Genomic DNA, 20,400 nt, shown 5'->3' on the forward strand with positions numbered 1-20,400 from the left:
GTGGGCGTGAAGGGGAGTAGACCTGGATCAGGGAATCCAGGTAGGCTGGGGCCGTTCTTGTAAATGTTTTGTAAGCCAGGAGGAGAGTTTAGAATTTGATTCTGGCTGCAACTGGAAGCCAGTGAAGAGAGATGATCAGGGGAGTGACATGCTGCTGCATTCTGGATCATCTGTAGAGGTTTGACTGTACATGCAGGGAGACCTGCCAGAAGAGATATTGTATTATATTATATTTTATTGCAGAGTGCATAATGAGAGTCAGGAGGTTCTGCATGGAGAACAATTTAGACGCAGTCGTGTCTAAATCTGATTTGGAGAGAGCTGTAATTTGTTCTATTAACCAGATATATTTTCAGTGCCATACTTTAACTGTAGAATGTTATGTTTCACTTTTGTGTGTTTTATAGACAGGTCCAACGTATGGACGAAAGTTTATGACGGGATGTTATCTATTGGTGCCGGTGTTCCATTTTAAATGGTGATAGTTTCCCTCTCCAGATGGTTCGTAGCAGATTTGACCAGACCAGACCTGGCTGTGTGTGAAATTAAGAAACTAGATAAAGAAGAGGTCGCCGAAAAACGTCGGCATCACTGCTGAATAAAGTCTATATCCATGTAAATATCACCTATAGACAGTAAAAGGAAATGTGCTGGCGAAATAAAAAACATGTATTTTTATGAACGGAGAGAGGAAACGATGGAATCCTGAAATAAAATTAGCGACATTTCTTTTAACCCTCTATAGGGGATGTTTACATGGATATAGACTTTATTAAGTAATGATGCTGACGGTTTTCGGGGAAGTTTTCTTTGTCTAGTGTCTTTATTTGACACACAACCAGGTCTGGTCGGGACAAACCTGCAACGAAACATCTGTAGATGGAAACTATCACCAATTAAACTGATTGTCAGTTAAACTAGAACAGCGGTCACCAGAGTTCTTGACATTTTAATACTTAAAAATACTTACTTGGACCATTAAAGCAATTTTGTTCACACTGAGATCATGAGTTCTCAGAGTGATGCGTCTGTTCGATCTAAATAAGACAAACATGTCTTGTTTTGACAGTACGTGGTGCAGAGTTTGAGACAGAGAAGTGAAGTCAAGTCGCCACGAGTTCTCTCTTTGACTTCCGGTTCTGCCGATATCTTCCAAATGGGAAAAGGCTTTTTTTGTTTGTTTAAACCTTAAAATCTGTAAAAACAAAGCATTTTTTTCTTTCTCTGCTTTTAGTTTCTCGAATTTCATTTTTAAACGAAAAAAACAAACCAATTATTTGTTTTTTTTCTCATTTTATTTTGAAACGGAAAAACGAATGAACGAACCATACACGGATTCATTTCAATCCAGCACGATATTATTCTTTTAAATGCAGGAGTCAAAACAATAAAAACATCTGTCAGTGGATGTCAACAGCACCACCAACTGCATCCTCCAAATTAATCATGGAGTTGAATCTGTATAATTGGTAAAGAAAGGTATTGAAGAACTGTTAGATTTAACTGTATTAGCTTTGACTAAGTTAACTTAATAAACTGTAATTTGTTTTTAAATCTAAAACAATTAATCCACTAAGCATTTCAGAAAATAATCTTCAGTTCTTAGAGTGAATATCAGCCAATAACAATCATTCCAGGATGGATCAGAGCGGCTTTAAAACAAGATTATCCACAAACCTCAGATTCAGTGTTACTTAATGACAGAAATATTCAACCTTCTTATTGTCTGTCGTGTTCTGGCAGCAGAATGCAGTTTTCTGCTCCTCAGGCATCCCAGCTGAGGACCTGAACAGCCGTCAGTCAACTGTAAGTCATCCAGAGTCGGATCAGCAGTTCAGCACATCTACAGGCTGGGCTTGGTTCTGCTGGAGGCCTAAAGAAATGCAGCACAGTAACGTCACTCCTGTCTGCTTTGTGTTTGCACATTTTCCAGAGAAACTGCTGAATATCATTAACTTTTGGTGCGTTTTAAAATCAAAAATATGTTTCTTTTAAGCAGGATTATGCAACTGAGGCAAATATTCTGTCATTAAAATAACCAGCATGTACCAAAGTACGCTGTTGTGGTTGGAAAACTGTATGAAGAAGGTGAAATATTTAAAGATATAGATAAAGGAAGGAGTCCCCTTTTGGAAACAGGGAGAAATTGTAAGTTGAGTACTTCATTTTACATGCTGGCAGCAGCTGAGACGTTGGCCTGAAGTCATATCAGTGTCAGAAGAGATGCTTATAGCTCAGGGAGGAGATGAGCTCCTCAACAAAGATATCAGGAGGTTTGATCCCTGCAGACGTCAAGACGCCTGAAAAGAGCGAGGTCCAAACAGCTGTTTATAAAACCACTCCAGGCTGATTTTGGACGTTTTTAGCTTCGTTTTGCTCGTTATTTACTGCAAACTAAATTCTTGCACCTCTATGTTAAAGTGGTCTGCAGATGTTTTCAGCCTGACACATTTGTTAACACAAGATTGTAAAAGGAAAACTAATATTAGTTTATATTCTTAATATGAAAGCAGAAACAGTTGCATGTTGGCAAGCAGAAAGCATTGTGGGAGTTCAGATATTTCAAGGCCACCAAGAGAAAGTCCTGTGTGACTCTTAATGCCCTCCAGACAGAGATCTCAGTTTGTATGGAAGCTAAAATGTGTTATGATGCTGTTGTTGTGTTTTGGCATTTTCCCGCCTCATGCAGAATTTTCATGTTTCATGTTTTTTTTCATTGAAATTTGATGTTCTTGCGTTTCTACAATAGCGTACATCTGCCTTGTAGCTTGCACGCACATTGGCTACTTTTTCAAGTAGCGGTTTCTTTTTTGCTCTTTTTAACATTTTTGGAAGAATTTTGATGCTAAAATGTGGAAAAAACTTCAAATACACTTAAAGTTCTGTTGTTTGAGTGGGTCAATTTCATGTGTAAGATGCCATTACAGAGCTTGGATAGAATTTTGTTTCATGATCCGGACTTAATTAAAGGTAGGAACATTTGTAGGAACCCTGTAACTCCGATTCCAGGTACCACTTTTAGGTTTTGGTTAAATCATCTGCTGTAATAAATTTTACTTTCTAATTCCAAACTGTGACTTCTTATGAAACTGCTGGTGATTTCATAAGGTGACATTGAGGTGACAGTAGCACTTTTTTTTAATTGCACCATGATAATTGTGTTGTGTTTTCCGTGCTTTCCCACCCCTCCCTCTTCTCCCATCCCTCCCCCTTGCCCTCTTCTGTCCTTCTCAACCCGCCCGGCCCGCAGGCAGATGGGTCCCCCCTATATAGAGCCGGGTTCTGCTCGAGGTTTCTTCCCTGTTAAAAGGGTGTTTTTCCTTGCCACTGTCGCCTTTGGGCTTGCTCTGGGGGTCAGGCATTTGGGTTCTGTAAAGCGTCTTGAGACGAGTTGACTGTAATTGACGCTATATAAATAAAATTGAATTGAATTGAATTGAATTAATTCACTCAATATCACCCTTTTACATGACCAAAGTATCTCTAACATCTTCATAAAAATTTAGATTGACAAGGATTTTAGAAATCAGGAAACCAATAGTAATAAATGTTGTTCATGCAAATCAGAAACGTGAATATATTAAAGCACTGACAGAATCTGAACGAGTTTCCAACTTGCGACTGTAGTTTAATGTTAAATGTGTTGTTGTTGGTTCAATCACAGGTCTTCTTCATCGCTGGAAGACAAACCTCGACAGTAGAGGTAACAGAAAAAAAACACATTACCAATCATCAGATCAGCACAAATTAGCATTTAAAGTCAATTCCCTGAAGCTTTAATCTGTAATTTTATCAATCAACTTCTAATTTCTTGTGATTTTGGCTGATTTTTGACTTGAATCGCACAATAAATTCTCTTGATTAACTTCAGTGATCTGTTGCTTTTGCCTCAGGGAGGTTTAATGCCTTGCTCAGTGGGACTGACTGTTTTAATCAAATGGAGACTTTTAATTAGATCCACTCTTTAATTAAGCTTCTCTGATTGAGGTCTGTTAATGACGTGAATGAATTCAGCTGCAGTTTGATCATCTTTTGTCGAATCTGAGTCATGTCTTGACATGTTGGGTGAAGACAAAGGATCATTTTACTAAATATTCAGTAACTCTGTTCTGACTTGTTTGTTCCACAGCACACGGTTATAATAATATTTAATCAGCACAATGTGTTTAGTAGCAGCTGCTGTATGTCACAGTATGTTAAGTACTCATTTGAGTAATGAGTACTTAACATACATTTCTTCCATACCTGAGGCCAGTGATGACCAGGTGAGGAGCTCTGACATCGGTGGTGTCACTGTTTTTTCCTGATAAACCAGGTTAAGGTGTTTGATCAGGATCCTTCTCCAGCTGGTGTCAGACTCAGAACTCCCTCAAAATTTTTTTTATCTCTTCTGGGTGCAAGAAACAGAAGTTAAATTTCTGATTATTTTTGCATTTTTAACCGTCTTGTTCTGTTGTAGGTAATGTGAAAAAAAATCAGAAAAAAATGCTGAAATAATTTTTTCCATATGAAACATGTTTTGCTCTCACTGTTTGACATGAGCACAGCTAGGCAGACAGATAACTCTTTGACACAATGACAGGTGTATTGTCTTCTTTAATGAGACGTATCCTTCACAAGCCAACAGAGTAAAACTGTAATAAAAACAAAATCACATTTTTCAGGCTGTGGGCCGTAATATTTTAAGCATGAAAATGACAATCTCTTCACACGCAAATATAAAGATGAAATTAAACATATGCTTAAACAAAATATAATGCTATATTACAATAACCCCTGATATAAATGAAAATACTCACAGGCAATGCCTTCCTTAGTACAACAAAGAAGGATGGATGCAGATTGAACTGTGATAATTCTGACCTCTGTCACTGTCACAACCGAACACGTAAGCCACTCCCCTCTCTTACCTGACTGAGTCATTCCTATTGGGTGTAGCAGTGGGGACGTCATGGCTCAGTGGGTAGAGTGGCCGTCTTGTAATTGGAAGGTTGCTGGTTCGATCCTCGGCCGTCAAGCTCATGTCGAGGTGTCACTGAGCCCCTAATTGCTCCTGGTGGGTCGTGGTTAGCGCCTTGCATGGCAGCTTCCGCCATCAGTGTGTGAACGTGATGTATCATGTAAAGCGCTTTGGATAAAAGCGCTATATAAATTTAAATTTATAAATTACATTTACATTTAGCAGTGAACAAAGAATGAATGTAATAAATAACAGCACCCCCTGCTGGCAGGATCCTTGTCTGCCAGCACACTCCCCGTCTGACTTCGAAAAGATGTCATAATCACTCGTCCTTTGGGTTGACTTTATTAGTGTTTGACAGGAGGAGTACAATGTCTGTTACAGGTCTAAAGAAGTTCTTGCATGTTCCTCCAGAAGCAACCTTGACTTCTACTTTCCTCACCTTTCTGTCGCGACTGGGGAAGGTTTTGACCACTACACCCATCGGCCAGTGGTTGCGCTTAACCTGGGTGTCCTTCAGTAACACAAGGTCCCCTTCTTCCAGATTAGGTCTCTCTGACTGCCATTTTCTGCGGCCTTGTAGGATTGAGAGGTATTGGGTCTTCCACCGATGCCAGAAGACATTTGAGAGACTCTGTACCTGCCTCCACTGGCGTTTGTACATGTTGCTTTCATCAAAATTGCCGGGCGGAATGGATGGAACTCCAATCTTCTGGGTAAGAAGGGTAGCTGGCGTCAGAATAAGAGGAAAACTCGGGTCAGTGGATACTGGGATGAGGGATTGTGAGTTCACGATGGCTGTAACCTCTGCCAAGAAGGTGGTTAACACTTCATGGGTCAGTTGCCTAGGTGTAATGCCCATGAGCATCGAATCAAGTATTCGTGTGGTCATACCAATCATTCGCTCCCAGCTTTCTCCCATGTGTGAAGCATGAGGCGGGTTAAACACCCATGTGCATCCGTTGTCGCTTAAGAACGTCTGTATGGTCGGATTGTTGAAGTGTTTTGCGTCAATGCCAAGGTCTTTGCATGTGCCCAAGAAATTGGTCCCACAGTCAGACCTCAACTGCTTGACTGGGCCACAGATGGAGAGGAACTGCCACAGTGCATTAATGAAACTTGAGGATTCCATTGACTCGATTACCTCGATGTGAATAGCTCTGGTACTCATACAGCTGAAAATGACTGGCCACAGTTTACTGTTGGCGCAGCCTCCTCATGTTCGGTGAGAAGCGACTGTCCAAGGCCCAAACACATCCACCCCAACATAAGAGAATGGGGGACTGGTGCTCAGGTGGTCTGATGGTAGTTCAGCCATCTGTTGTGTCTCTGTTCTCCATCGGAGTTTCCGACAGGTCACACACATGCGAATGATGGCACTGATGCACTGCTTTCCACTGATGATCCATAGACCTGCTGACGTCACTGCACCCTCTGTGAAGTAGTGACCTTGATGTTGGACTTGCTCGTGATAGTGTCGTACGAGTAGGGTTGTTAGATGGTGATGACGAGGAATGATGAATGGGTTCCTTTCATCACTTTCAAGATCAGCTTGTGACAAACGACCCCCAACTCTGAGGCAACCTGTATCATCCGGGTATGGACACAACTTACTGAGCTGGCACTGTTTAGGGATCTCTTTCCCTGCCTGAATGGATGCAAAGACTTCAGGGAAGGCTTTGTATTGAAGGCAACGTATGATGACACTCTTGGCTCTGATGAGGTCTTCTGGACAGACACATCTGCATATGTGCCTGCCTCGACAGCCATTCTTGTTGTTTGCTTGCTTGAAGGAGGTAGCTATATAGATCAGTCTTGCTATCTTCCTTACAAGGGATCTCCAGGAGTAGAATGACTCAAAGCGTCTTGGATTCAAAGGAGTCTCTACAACCTGAGGGGCTGAAGTTACCATGGAAGGACGGATTTCAGGATCAGACTCTGGGTCAACAAGATCGAAGGATGCTTTGTTTTCAGTCTCCTTTGTTTCTGGTCTCAACAGGAAGTTTGGCCCTTTAAGCCACGTGCTGGAGAATAAGGTGTTTGCAGGGATCAACTTTGAAGCTTGGTCAGCAGGATTTGCATCTGTGGGAAGACCACTGTTCCGGTAGGGTTGACTTCCTGATCCTCTGCACACGGTTACTGACATAGACATAGAACCTCTGGGATTCGTTGCGTATGTAACAGAGGACGATTTTACTGTCAGTGAAGAATTTTACAGAATGACACTGGACATCCAGCTCCTCTGCAAGCATGTCTGCAATTTCCACAGCCAGAACGGCTGCGCAGAGTTCAAGCCGAGGTATGGTCACCTCTGGTTGCGGTGCAAGCTTGGCCTTGCCGAACACGAATCCAATTTCGCTCTCGCCTTCCGCATCCACAACTTTAATGTAGGCTACAGCTGCTATTGCCTGTGTTGATGCATCACAAAAAATGCGAAGTTCCCTGTTTGTGGAACTACTGAGGGAGATGGAAGTGAATGTCCTTGGAATTCTGACATGCTCAAGTGCTTTTAGGGAGTCTCTCCACTCACGCCATTCATCAAGCTATTTCTCTGGAAGTGGGTCGTCCCACGCACAAGCCTCTGTAGTAAGCTCTCTTAACAAGGCCCTGCCTCGGATGATGACTGGAGCTGCGAAACCAAGTGGGTCATACAGACTGTTAACAGTCGACAGTACTCCTCTGCAAGTGTAATACTTCTGGGTGGCAGACACCTGACAAATGAACTCGTCTGTGGCAACGTCCCAATGTATTCCCAGACTTCGTTGCATAGGTGGAAAGTCTGCTTCAAGGTCCAGGTCCTTTAGGCTCTTTGCCAGATCCTCCTTAGGAAAAGCCTTCATTACATTGACACTATTAGAAGAAAACTTGTGTAACACCAAATTGGATGCAGCCAGCATTTCCATGGCTTTCTTGATAATGGCAACAGCCTCATCATCAGATGGGAATGACATAAGACCATCGTCCACGTAGAAATGTCGTTCCACAAGGTGTCTTACCTTATGATCATCATGTTCTTGATCTTGGGATGCCTTCCTGAGTCCATAGATTGCTACAGCAGGTGATGGGCCGTTCCCGAAAACATGTACTCTCATGCGGTAATCCACAATAGGTTCCTTCATGTCGTCGTTTCGATGCCAGAGGAAGCGCAAGAAGTTCCTGTGGTACTCACATAATACGAAACAGTGGAACATCTGCTTGATATCAGCAGTGACTCAGTATCAACATGAGCACAGCTAGGCAGACAGATAACTCTTTGACACAATGACAGGTGCATTGCCTTCTTTAATGAGACGTATCCTTCACAAGCCAACAGAGTAAAACTGTAATAAAAACAAAATCACATTTTTCAGGCTGTGGGCCGTAATATTTTAAGCATAAAAATAACAATTGTGTGTTTTACCTCTTCACAAGCAAATATAAAGATGACATTAAACATATGCCTAAACAAAACATAATGCTTGCAATATCACAATAACCCCTGATATAAATGAAAATACTCACAGGCAATGCCTTCCTTAGTACAACAAAGAAGGATGGATGCAGATTGAACTGTGATAATTCTGACCTCTGTCACTGACAGCCACAACCAAACACGTAAGCCACTCCCCTCTCTTACCCGACTGAGTCATTCCTATTGGGTGTAGCAGTGAACAAAGAATGAATGTAAAAAAATAACAGCACCCCCTGCTGGCAGGATCCATGTCTGCCAGCACAAAACATCTTCTGCTTGACTTAAGTGTAAACAACATTAAAAAATAGAAATGGTTCATTTCACATATTTCTAAACCAATCCTGAATAGAAGAGGTATGCTAATTCATCAACATCACTACCTAAAAAGAAAAATAATTCAAATGGTAAAATAACATTTAAAAAGAATTCAGATTTTTGTATGTATTTTATATGTAGGTCTTTCCAATGTACATTTCAAAATGTCAACATGCTTTTTTTAAAATGAAAAACAAGTGACTTATGTTCATTGAACTAAATATTGGTTGAAATGATTTAGAGATGGAGTTAATAATGAGATATACACAATGTTGCAGATTTTTAAGTTTCTGGCATTTTTGGATAAATAAACGTGAGCCAGCGACATCATTGCTCTTCCTGAGAAAAGAGCTTAACAGGAGGGTTAAGAAAAACTCAAGTCAGCATGCACAACTTTTGTCCACATCCGTTCCATACTGGGGAAAAAATGTTTGCCTCTTCATACTAATAATTAGTTAATAATTAGTCAGAAAAGTTGGAAAGTTGATAATCTTAGTTTTTTTTCTTCTGTTCTTCCTGTTTGTGATTGACAAATACTATCATGCTGGCAATGTTGTTAGACATTTCTTCAAAGATAATATTTCTTCCAACTCAACTTCTTTTATCATGATGGAGAGTAAATGAATATCTGAACAGGGGTTTTGGTTGCTCCCTGTATCCTGAAAAACGTCCTGAAAATATGTTGCAATAGATGTGTGTGATCTTATGTAAATGAAAAATAAATAATAAGTAAATGAAAATAATTCTAAATTTACTTGCATATATCGCTAGTTTGTTTCTCTACAGATGCCTGTAGTGTCACAAAAACATGCAAGTCAGAGTATTTTATTCTACCGTTACTCCTCTTGGTTATGAAATATTACACAAACTAAATACTGTGAGTTGTGGTGTTTTACTTCCCACACTGACTCACCTCGCAGCTCAGACATATGTTAGAGATTCAACACGATGCGTCATTCAGCAGCAGTTTTTTAGCTTCTGTTTACCTGCAGTTCTGAGTCGTTGTGCTTCTGCTTTTACTGCACAAATACAGAAAACCTACAGGGTATAGAAAAACCACTCAGTTGGTTTATTGTAGGAGTGTTTCAGGTTGTTTGTGTGCTGAGTTATGAACTTGCTGGATGTTGGTTATTACTCCGCCAAGGAATGTGAGGGAGTTATGTCTCGATCGACGTATGTTTGTCTGTCTGTCTGTCTTTTAGCAACATTACTCAAAAACGAATTGACGGATTTGGATGAAATTTTCAGGGAATATTTGGTCATTACGGTGGTATTCGAATATTTAATTTGAGATCCGAAGATTCGGACGTTCCAAACTGATCGTAATGTGCAGTTCGCTCCGTCCTGTTGCGTTCCGTCCGTCTGACCCCGCCGTCGGATGTTACGAACCGAATATTCGGCTCGTCCCGTCCAGTCCCCGTCTCTGTGACCATCTTCCCCTCCGATGTCGGACATTAAGGGCCGTGCTGAATATTTGGCCCTCCGAATATTCAGACATTCATCGGGCCGAATAACTAGGGCTGGCCTGAATAGTGGTTTCTGGTCTCCGGATATCCGGGCCCTATTAAAGACGAATATCCGAATATTCGTTCCGCCCTGTAACGTTCGACGGGGGGTGGCGGAGACGGCCCGAATATTCAGTCGCATCCATTCGTCTGGTCTCCCGGACTTGAGGAGACCCGCCTGAGTATTTGGGTCCATTTGTCTGGTCTCCCGGATGCAAATTTTGCACACTGCCTTCGTTTTGTCTTCAGTTAAACTGAAGAATTCCCAAACAGCGGAGGTCTTCCACATCTTGTCTTGCGTTTATGCAACAAAGTGAAGCGTGACGTCAGAGTCGGCACCCACCTGGCCATTCGGGTGGTGGTAACAAACACGAATGGATGAGCCGAGATGAGCCGAACACGTTGGGATGAGCCGAAGTGGGGCGAAGGGAAGAGACGAGCTCCGAATATTCCTATTTTTGTCTGGGGGGAGGAGGGGGTGATCACATAGACATATGTTTATGTGATCACATGACGGGATGAGCCGATGTGGGCCGAAGGCGGAGGGAAGACAGTAACGCCGAACATTCGTTCCGCCCGGTAACGTTGGACCGGGCGGGGGGCAGCGGCGAATATTCGGATCCCAAAAGTAATATCCGGATACCGCCGTAGCGAACGAATATTCGGATATTCGGGTCCAGCCCTACGAATAACTGGAGCCCAGAAATTGCTTTTCGGGCCAGCCCTAGTGATTTGATATCCACACAGACTTACACATGCATACCACACGCCTGTGCTCAGTGCAAGGTCATTTTGTTTGTGGGTACATCTGTGTTAAATGTCCACATTCTATGCTGCTGTGACTTCTGATCATCAATAACTAATAAACAAATGCTACATTCATAAAATAAAAGCTGCATATCTGACATTGCCTTATGAGGGAACGAACAGCCTTGGTGAAATAGTGCGCTCTCTGAGTGCTTTTCTTGATTTGATTGTGATAATGCAATGGTTTGTGAGCTTCTGGAAACTTTATTACAGCTTTGAGTTAGGTTTGCTTGTACTGAATGGAAGCTTATTAACCCTTTACGCTTCAGTGTGTAGTAGGTGTAACGCCGGCGGTACACCTACTAATTTGCATAGGAATTTCAAGAATGTCCGACGGCTGCAAACCCGATTATACAAACACTATACGCCGATGGAAAGCTTAGATTCTCATGAATCCGCCGGTATAAACCACTTTCAGATGTGATTTCCACAGCGGGTGAGAAAAACACATTTGTCCGACAAAAACGAATATTCATCCATCCGTTCTCTATACACGGCTTCAACGCACACAGCGCGACTCACATTTCCGGGTTCATTATTACACACAAAAAAAAGATTCCACAAAAAACGGCCATAATCCAACCTTTTACATCCGGACAACACAAGCCAGTAAACTATTTTGTCCAAAACATGTCCTGAAGTCGGTATAAAATCCACGAATCGGTCGTTTTCAAGGAAATGCACCTCGCGATGTGCGTCCAATATTCCCTGTATTTTTCGTCATTTTTTTAATTTAAAAATAGAATATTAGCGATTTTTTTTGTACTGAAAATGGCTGGAATTGACTGAAGCTTAAAGGGTTAAACCAGATTCTGGAAAGCTTGGAAAACAAATTTTCTGCTCCACTTGGCCAAAAGTTTGTGGACAGTTTGAGCACCACATGTTGCTGCTGTTTGAGTTTAATGGCTGAATTTAAACAATTCCTGGAAACGCTGCATAAATCCATCATTAATGCACATCTGCTTTCTTGCTATGACATATTCTCTGCTATAAAACACTGGCAACACTAACAAGCTAGCCACTAGTTTAGCTAGTTGACTATCAACACAATAAAATATCTTCAAATAAGTTTCCCAAAATGCATCTTGAGATGTCTTGTTTTATTACTGTAGTACTGTTTACTAACTTATTGCTATTTCTGCAGCTAATGGTAATTTCGTTGTCGATTTTGTGGGTTAATTGATAAGTTGTTATGCTTTATAAAATGGTGACAAATGTCAGTTAATGTTTCCCAAAGTGACAAACATCTAGTTTTGTCCAAAAGATATTCAGTTTATTTTCCTTGAACAGAGAGGAACCAGGAAATATCCAAATAAAAGAATTAAAACCCCTTTAAAAAAAGAAAATGAATTGATTAACACAATTTATCGGTTGTGGATACAGATAACTGATTATTTTAACAGTTTACTCCTTATCGAGAATCAGCGGACATCAAATATCACATTGGAGAACCCAAAAACATCAAATATTTGAGATTTTTGCTCTAAAATTTTTTTTTTTTAATCTCAGCAGTGAGGGCTGGTTTTCTGTTGTTTTGCTCATTATAGCTCTAAATACGACGGTCACTTCACTGTTTCAGTCCTGTTTTTCCGGAAACACAATCAGCTCTTCTGCTGTTTAACCTACAAACTCTTAGATTACATCTGTTTGTGTTGCACGGGTGTAGTTCTCCATGAGTTTGTGGAGGTGATTTGTATTGTTTTTGTAGAACGTTTTGTGTTTTTCTGCTGCTGTAAGGAATCCAGCATGAAGTTGATTTGTTTAAAGAATCAGAAGCAGCACAAGCATTCATGTTTTCAGTCTTAAATTCATTCTGTTTAATTTACTTTCTTAAGCCATCTGTGTTGAAACTGATGGAATCGCTGAAGTCACGCTGATGTGTCAGAATGCACCACTGTTCTGGTGGTTGTGCAACAGCTAAAAGCATTTTTTAGATTTCTCTTTGTGATGAGGAGCTCCTGTCTGACTAGTTGTTTTGTGTTTTGATCAGGCTCCTGTTTCTTCTGTCAAATCTAAGAATTGGATTTCCTCCTTATCAGAGGTGAAATCTTTCTTTTCCCAACAGCTGCCTCCTCTGCTCTTCTTTATCTTTCTTCAAACGGTCCCACCAAATGAAACCTCTAAATGTTCACACACAGCGGAACATCTATTAACATCTTGTCCACGGCTGGTTTCATGCTCTTTACAAAGGTTTCATACCGACCTAAAATTGGGTGAAGAATCCCCTGCAGGCCCTCATGTCTCCACAGAAACCGTAGTTAAGATGTGGTAACGAAGTCATTCAGGGTTTACAGATGTAGAAATCTCAAACCTCTGCTGTTTGTAGTGGAGATGGTTTATCTAAAACTGTAGTGTTCAGGTGGATTAGTTGGTCAGTTTGCTCTCATCAGACCAAATTCTAATTGGGTGGAAAATCTCAGGTATTGAATTATTAAGGATACCAACTGTTTTGTTGAGTGAGATTGCCAGCAGACATGTGGTCTCTCGCCTTTTCAGTCATAGCCTGATAAATAATTTTTTAAGCTGCTACTTTACAGATTTTCCTCTTTTTGTTTAAATACAGAGAATATCTTGTAAAAACCACAGCAAAAACGGATTAATTTAAATGTTGACTGTAAAAATAAGAATAAAAAAAAAACACTGAAACTGTTCAGGATGTCCACAAGAAAATTCAGTAATTTTTCTTGGCTTCAACAAAAAAAAATTCATGAAAAAAATATTTTACAGATATTTGCTGTTATTTGGAAGGAAAAAAGACAAAAAAGGTAGAAAATTTCTAAGGAATGTTTTTGCCAGTTATTTTACAGATGTTCCCTGTTTTGTTAAATTGCAGATACTATTAGTAAAAAATAGATAAAATGTTGACTGTAAAAAAGAAAAACAGAATTCCCAAACTATAAAACAAAAAGTGTTAAAACTCTTAATATATATTCGTTTACTGTGTAAGACTTGGAAATTGCAGTTTTATTGGATTTAATATTTTGTATTTTTATTTTTAGTAATATAATATTCCATCATTATTTAATGCTTTTTAACTGGCACCCCTGTTTCCAGATGTTTTATTTTGTTTTATATGTTTTTTGGTTTTTTGGGTTGTTTTTTTTTTTTTTTACAACTTTTCTGTTAATTTTTTTATTTTTTGTTTTTAACCAATATGCTGATTGGTTTCAGTCAAACAGAGTTTTCTCTGGTAAACCACAGCTCTATATTTCTTCTTATATTTCTTCCTCCTCTTGGCTTTGCATAAACTCACTCTTTGCTGCTTTCTCTGGTTTCTCCCACAGATGTACCTTCTCCTTCTAAAGCTCAGCCTCATCCTCTGATGCAATTCCCTACAGGCAAGTTCTCTTTGCTCGCTGTGTTTCCTCATCTGCGTCCTTTATTTCCTTTCACCACTTCTTTAGTTCACCTCCCACCTGGTTTGTCAGAATAACTCATCGCATGTGAGAAACTTTAGACTTGTAGAGCATTTGCTCGAGATGCTTGTGAATTTGAACATAAGTCTATTTTTGCTTGTGTTTTGTTTTTTTTGTTTTTTTGCATTGTGACTCACAAGTTGTTGTTTGTAGAATAGACTGACATGAACCGATACTAATTTGTAGTTTGATGAATAATGATTCTCCTCAGTCATTGACAGGTTTGGAATTCTTTTTTATGCTTGACAATATTTTCAGAAAATTCTTTGAGAGGAATCATTATCTGCCATCACTAAACAGTTTGTGTTTGACACACTGGGCATGGTTTTATTGGTGCCAGACCTGGGGCAAAAATTATTTAGCACCATGCAATAAACCAGGGCGGTAACTGGTGGCCTGGCAGTGCTGGAAAACCTTGACTGTGGAAGGTAGACTGTTTACCTACACCTCAACAGCTACTTGTTGTTTCAAAAAACAGAGCCGAAATTACATTTTAAATATTTTTCAACACTCAAAAGATATATTTTTATGATATGGACTTGTTTTGTAGGTAGTGTTGGTCTTTATTTACAACAGACAAAGGCAACAATTACAAATTTATGCCGTCGACATTTTGCAATTTTAAGAAAATAAAGCTTTACAAAGACGATCTCTGCTATTGTCGTAAGAGTGACAAAAGAAAACATTAAGTTCTAAACTAAAAGCACAGAGGAAGTGGATTATATTTATTCTCAAACAATAAACATGGAACCACTAGAGGTGGTTAGTATTTGGTTATTTCTGGTGCCCTACACACAACATCTACACCATCACTCCTTGGTTTACCCCACATTTTCTGCTCTGCACAGACAAATCTTCAAGGTTTGCAGGTTTCCACATTTATTTCTCCAATAATTTTTAGTCAGCTATTTTGACTGTGTACAGACATGGTTTATAACATGACATACCGATTTGAAATGGTCGTATCCCTACATGGCCCCTACTGTTCATTTGGCTAGTGCATCATGTAAATGCTTAATGTTATTATGTATTAGGGAGTGTCCAATCAGTGTTCTAAATGGACGCGGGACAAGTGAGCCAGCCATTATGTAGTAGCATGTAGTTAAAATCAAGCATGTTTCTAACCCTACTTTTCACTAGCGAGGGTCTGCTGTGGTCCGTGCGATGTAAATTCGTCACCTCCACAAGTTGTTGCGAAGGCCGTAGTGTGTATACCCAGAATGCACACTTGTAAGTCTTTCCTAGTGCACTAGAAAGTAGTATATTAATAACAATTATACCTATGTGGTGTCCACAGGAAATCTGAGGAAGGCTAAATTGTTAAGGCTGTAAATTAACTTTACAGGAGTAAAAATATAAGACAACCTCCACTTTTACAAATCTAATTTCCAAGAAAAAAATCCTCTTACATTCAGGCCAGCTTCAATGTGTGACCTCATTATACTGTCAGCAGACTGGTGTTTGGAATAAACAGTACTGATCAGGGATTTAGTGAAACTGTAGTTAAACTGTCCACTATCCATAGCCAACCTTTCCACAGCACTTGTCTGGTCTTGATCTCTGAACATTTTTCAACATGTTTCAGTAGCTGTTCTACCCAGGTGTGGTGGGCACTGTAAGGAATGGAGTATGTCTTTGATATGTGCTGTATTGCATTCTCCCTCCTCCCTCTCTACTCAAGCACTTGGGCAGAAGGGTGATTCCCCTGCTCCCATCTCTCCTCTCTCCCCTCTCCACTCCCCCGACTCACTGGAGGAGCTCTCTCTGACCGAGAGTCCCAACCAGCCCCCGACTACTGGATCATCTGCACCCCTGGGCTCCTTCTCCACTCAACCACCCACTAATCTTTCCAAGGACATGCCTTGGGAGGGTGAAGAGGGTGACTCTGGACCAGGCCGTAGTAAGAATAAGGAAGATCTTCTAGATCCGTTAGCTGGTCCTTACCTGAGTTTAGGGAAAGACCCAGGGCCTCATAACCCGTGTGAAGACAGCGGCATTTCCTTTTCACCTGAAGAGAAGCTAATTAGCTCAGACAGGTCCTCTACTGGTCCCTCTCCTGTGAACCCCCAGATGAAGGTCCCTGAGTCTCACCTTGCCTCCTCTAACCCAACAGAGCACTGGGATTCACCATACCTAGCATCTCAAGACAATTCCAAGGTCTCCATGGATTCCTTCTCCAAGGACACAGCCCCCATTAGCTCCTCCAGGTATGAGCAGGACCTGCACAGCAGCCAGTCCGATGAAGATGATGACTTGATGTACGAAGTGAAGAAGAATAATAATCCATTTGAAGGCTTTTCACCACTGGCGGACAGCGGCTACTCCCATTTTGGAGACTCCAAGTCTGACAGCAGGGCATCCAAAATGTCAGAGAGTCCTACTCCTGATCTGGTTCAATACGGACAGACTGGAGAGTCCCAGGATGGCCCACCATCTTTCTTGGATGAGGGGAAGACCTTTGAGACTGGCAAGATGGCCACTGACTCATTCATGCAGTCGATGAATCAGTTCTCGTCTGATCTTAAAGACGATGATGAAGAGGAAGAGGAGGATTCTGCCCTGCCGCCATCGCTTCCAGACATTCTGAAGTCCTCCCCTCTCAACCCTGACAAAGTGGACTCAGGCTCGTCTGAGGGGAGTCCGGAGGAGCAGAGCCCCATCCTTGAACGGAGAATGATGGAGTCACCGAACCCTCCGATCAACCTGTCGGCTAACAACCCATTTGCTTTTGATGCTAAAGTGTCCCTGCTGAAGGAGATGGCTGAGGAGATGGAGGAGAGAGCAGCCGACAAGGGCAAAGTCGATGACGACAAAACCTTTGGCGCCTTCGATCTTGTCAAAGAGGCTGAGGAAACTACCCCGACTAAGGTTAAAGAAGAGGAACCTGTGAAGATTGAGCAGAAAGATTGGTTCTCAAGCCACGATTCTCCCAAAATGACCGAAAAATTTGAGCCCCTTGACTTCCAGAGCAAAAAAGCCCTTGCTGAGGATTCAGATTCTGAATCTCCAACAGCAGATTCCTTGTCTCCAGTCCTGGAAGCCATGGCCAAGAACCCAGCCAGCTTCCAAGTTGAAATGGAGAAGAAGGACCTGAAGATGGAGGTAGAGGAACCAGAAGTAGCTGAGGAGGTCTCTGAGCATGAAGTCTCCTCTGAGGAGTTCGAGTTCATTGAGAGACCACCCAGAGGTGTTATTGATGAGTTTCTGGAAGCTCTGGATACTTCTAAGTTTGCCTCCTCCAAACCTCCGGAGATTCCCATGGATGATGATCTCAGCTTTGGTCAGAAAGATGTCGCTCCAGTTGCACCTCCAGCAAAGGTTGTTGCACCTCCAGAGGTGGAAGAAGATGAACCAAGCCAGAGCTCATACCGCATCCTCACCCAGGCCTCCCCTCAGAAGAGCAAGGCCGAGCTGGAGAAGCTGGACATCCAGCAGCCTCCACCCCAAGTTCCTGTCACCCATTCTCCTGTCCACAAACCAGAGGAGCCGGTCGCTAAGAAGAGCTTGGGCGGCAGACTGTTCAAGATGCCAAACCTGAACATAACAGCAGGTAAAATCTACCAGCATGGAAACCATCCCCCTCACATCCTCCTCAGTTTTCACCAGCACCTCCATGTTCATCTGCACATCATCTTCATCTTCACTCATTTGTTCTTCTCAGTTACCTTCCTCCAACCCATCAGCAGCCAGTGTTTCCTTTAGCTCACTTTAGATGCCTTCACTTTTCCTTTCTTGCATCGTCCCTTTTTGCATTTCTTTGAAAATTAACCCCCGCATTGTGATAAGTTTGGTTTAGTATTGCTGTGTGTTCCATTTGTGATTTGTTTTTGCTGCATTTTGTGCATTTCTCTCATTAGAATAACATAATTTCTGTGCACATGATCATTTTATTTCATTTCAAAATGGGGTAAGTAACAAGCAAAGGTTCATTGTGTCATTTTTGTTTCATTAGACACTTTGATTGTCCTGTTAAATTTGCTTTCAAAGATATTTTATGCAGAATTCATGGGATCAAACCGATGCTACCACCTATAGATGCTCATACATCTGTTCCAGTTTACCCTCTGAGCATTTTTGCTTTGGATCACCTTACGCTCTTTTTAGCTTCGCTCCCTTCTGGAAATGACTTGAGATGCTAAACTGAAACCAAACACCACCTTACAGACTTCACCACCATTTACATCTAAAGAAGCAGCAGCCACGCCTAGTTTCTGACAGAAAACGCTTTGGCTCTGATTTATTTGTACAAGCTCTCCCACGACTGTCATACATGATTACATCAGATTTTATGTACCTTAGGCTAAATACTGAGCATCTGATAACCTCTGAGCTGTAATGACTTCAGAGGGCGTTGAACTTTCTGTTGACTGACGACTGAAAATGTTGCCTCAGTTGAGTTATTTTACAATGTAAAATACCTGGAATCATAACTGGCTTTTATTCCATTAGACTCCAGGTGTCTTATACATTTAATTAATAAGAGGCTGCATTTAACTCTGTCCAAGTTTAAAAGAAGAAAAAAATAAGTAATAAGGTACAAGCTTAAGCAATTAGTTGGTCTGCTACTGTGTGGAAAAGAAATTACTACAATTCAAAAAGATGAAAATAAAGTAAAATTAATGTCAAATACTGAAAAACAAGATAAAACTCATACAATATATTTGTAAAATAGTCTTAATATAAAATGCCAACATAATTGACAGAAAACAAGATAAAACTCTTAAATAAGTTTTAATAAACAACTTATAAAATGCTATATGCTTATATATTTACTATACCATATTTAAAAAGACAGAAAGCTGAGATGAAATAAATATAAAATACTTAAATTCAGATCATAAAAGAGTATAAATATATATTTGTAAAACAAAATTAAAGAAATATGATTTACTTAAAAGCAAGACAAAATGGAACGAAAACTTAAACAATAAATTAATTAAATAAACTTTGACATAAAAAGCCAAAAATCTGACAAAATTTGTTAGAACTGTGAAAATATGTTTAATATAAAATACTTAAAAATAGGATTGAATTACACTTACAAGATCAGTTTGTTAAACAAAGTGAAATAAATATTACATATTAAAAATGCAATATAGAACGAATTAAAAATGGGGGAAAAATAGAAAATAAATAGAAATTCAGGACATAAAGCTGTAATTATTAAATAAAAAAAATACTGAAAATAAGACAGAAAACTCGAAAAACACTTGTGAAATATAGTTAACATAAAATGCTTTTTAAAAAAGGTGAAAGAAGATAAAAACTTTATTTTGTAAAATAAAATAAATCTAAAAATTTTAGAATATTTATACTAGAGCAATCAAAGATGTCAGAAAAATAAATGTTGCTCATAAAATTATAAATCACTTGTCAAACTGTTGTTCATTAACTTTTTAATCAAACAAGCTTCTCAAATGTGACATTTTGCTGCTTTTGTATTTCATATCTTTGTAAATAATGAGGTTTGCAGCTCTATAGAGAGTTTCTTATGCTGTTGTTTTAGTGGTTTAAGTTTAGTATTTAAGCAAAGCATGCGCCTTTGATTTGGGAGGAAATTTCTCCTTCTTTGCAGCAAAAATATGTTAAGTGAAATTTGAACAAGTGCTCGAAAGAGGGCATTAAATAACCTCAAACCTCTAAAATGCGGAGCAGCTTTGATAAACACCACAGCATGTAGTTGTGTTAGAGCATTTGTAGTTCATTTTTAATTTCACCCTGAGGTACTGATCAGAGGATAAAACTGCAGTTTGAGATCAGAGAGCGTCTGGTTTATCAGATGGTTTATCAGTGCGATGCAGAGCCGCCTCTTTCAGGCTTTTGCTCGGGGAGAAATCGTCCTCGCCGTCTCTGAAGACAACAGCGTTGTTTAATGGATGACTCAGTTTTACCCAGACCGTCGTCGATCAGTGTTGTTGCCGGTTAAGTGGAGCAGTAGGACTTTGG

The 20,400-nt window shown here is 40.3% G+C and overlaps 1 protein-coding gene across 8 annotated transcripts in view; it reads left to right on the forward strand.

The window, feature by feature from the left end:
• The window catches only part of LOC110965437 (reticulon-4), a 59,265-nt gene that overhangs the window by 6,818 nt on the left and 32,047 nt on the right, over nt 1-20,400 (forward strand). The window contains exons 2-4 of one of the 8 annotated variants that reach the window (XM_022214484.2): nt 3,665-3,703; nt 14,323-14,376; nt 16,136-18,004. The exons of 1 other annotated variant lie outside the window; for it this stretch is intronic. In XM_022214484.2, coding sequence (XP_022070176.1) covers nt 3,665-3,703; nt 14,323-14,376; nt 16,136-18,004 — 1,962 coding nt within the window. The remainder of the gene's footprint in view (nt 1-3,664; nt 3,704-14,322; nt 14,377-16,135; nt 18,005-20,400) is intronic. 6 more of the 8 variants (XM_022214486.2, XM_022214488.2, XM_022214485.2 and 3 more) reach the window with 6 other exon arrangements.

Source organism: Acanthochromis polyacanthus, chromosome 15 (genome assembly GCF_021347895.1).
Source record: "Acanthochromis polyacanthus isolate Apoly-LR-REF ecotype Palm Island chromosome 15, KAUST_Apoly_ChrSc, whole genome shotgun sequence".
NCBI lineage: Eukaryota > Metazoa > Chordata > Actinopteri > Pomacentridae > Acanthochromis > Acanthochromis polyacanthus.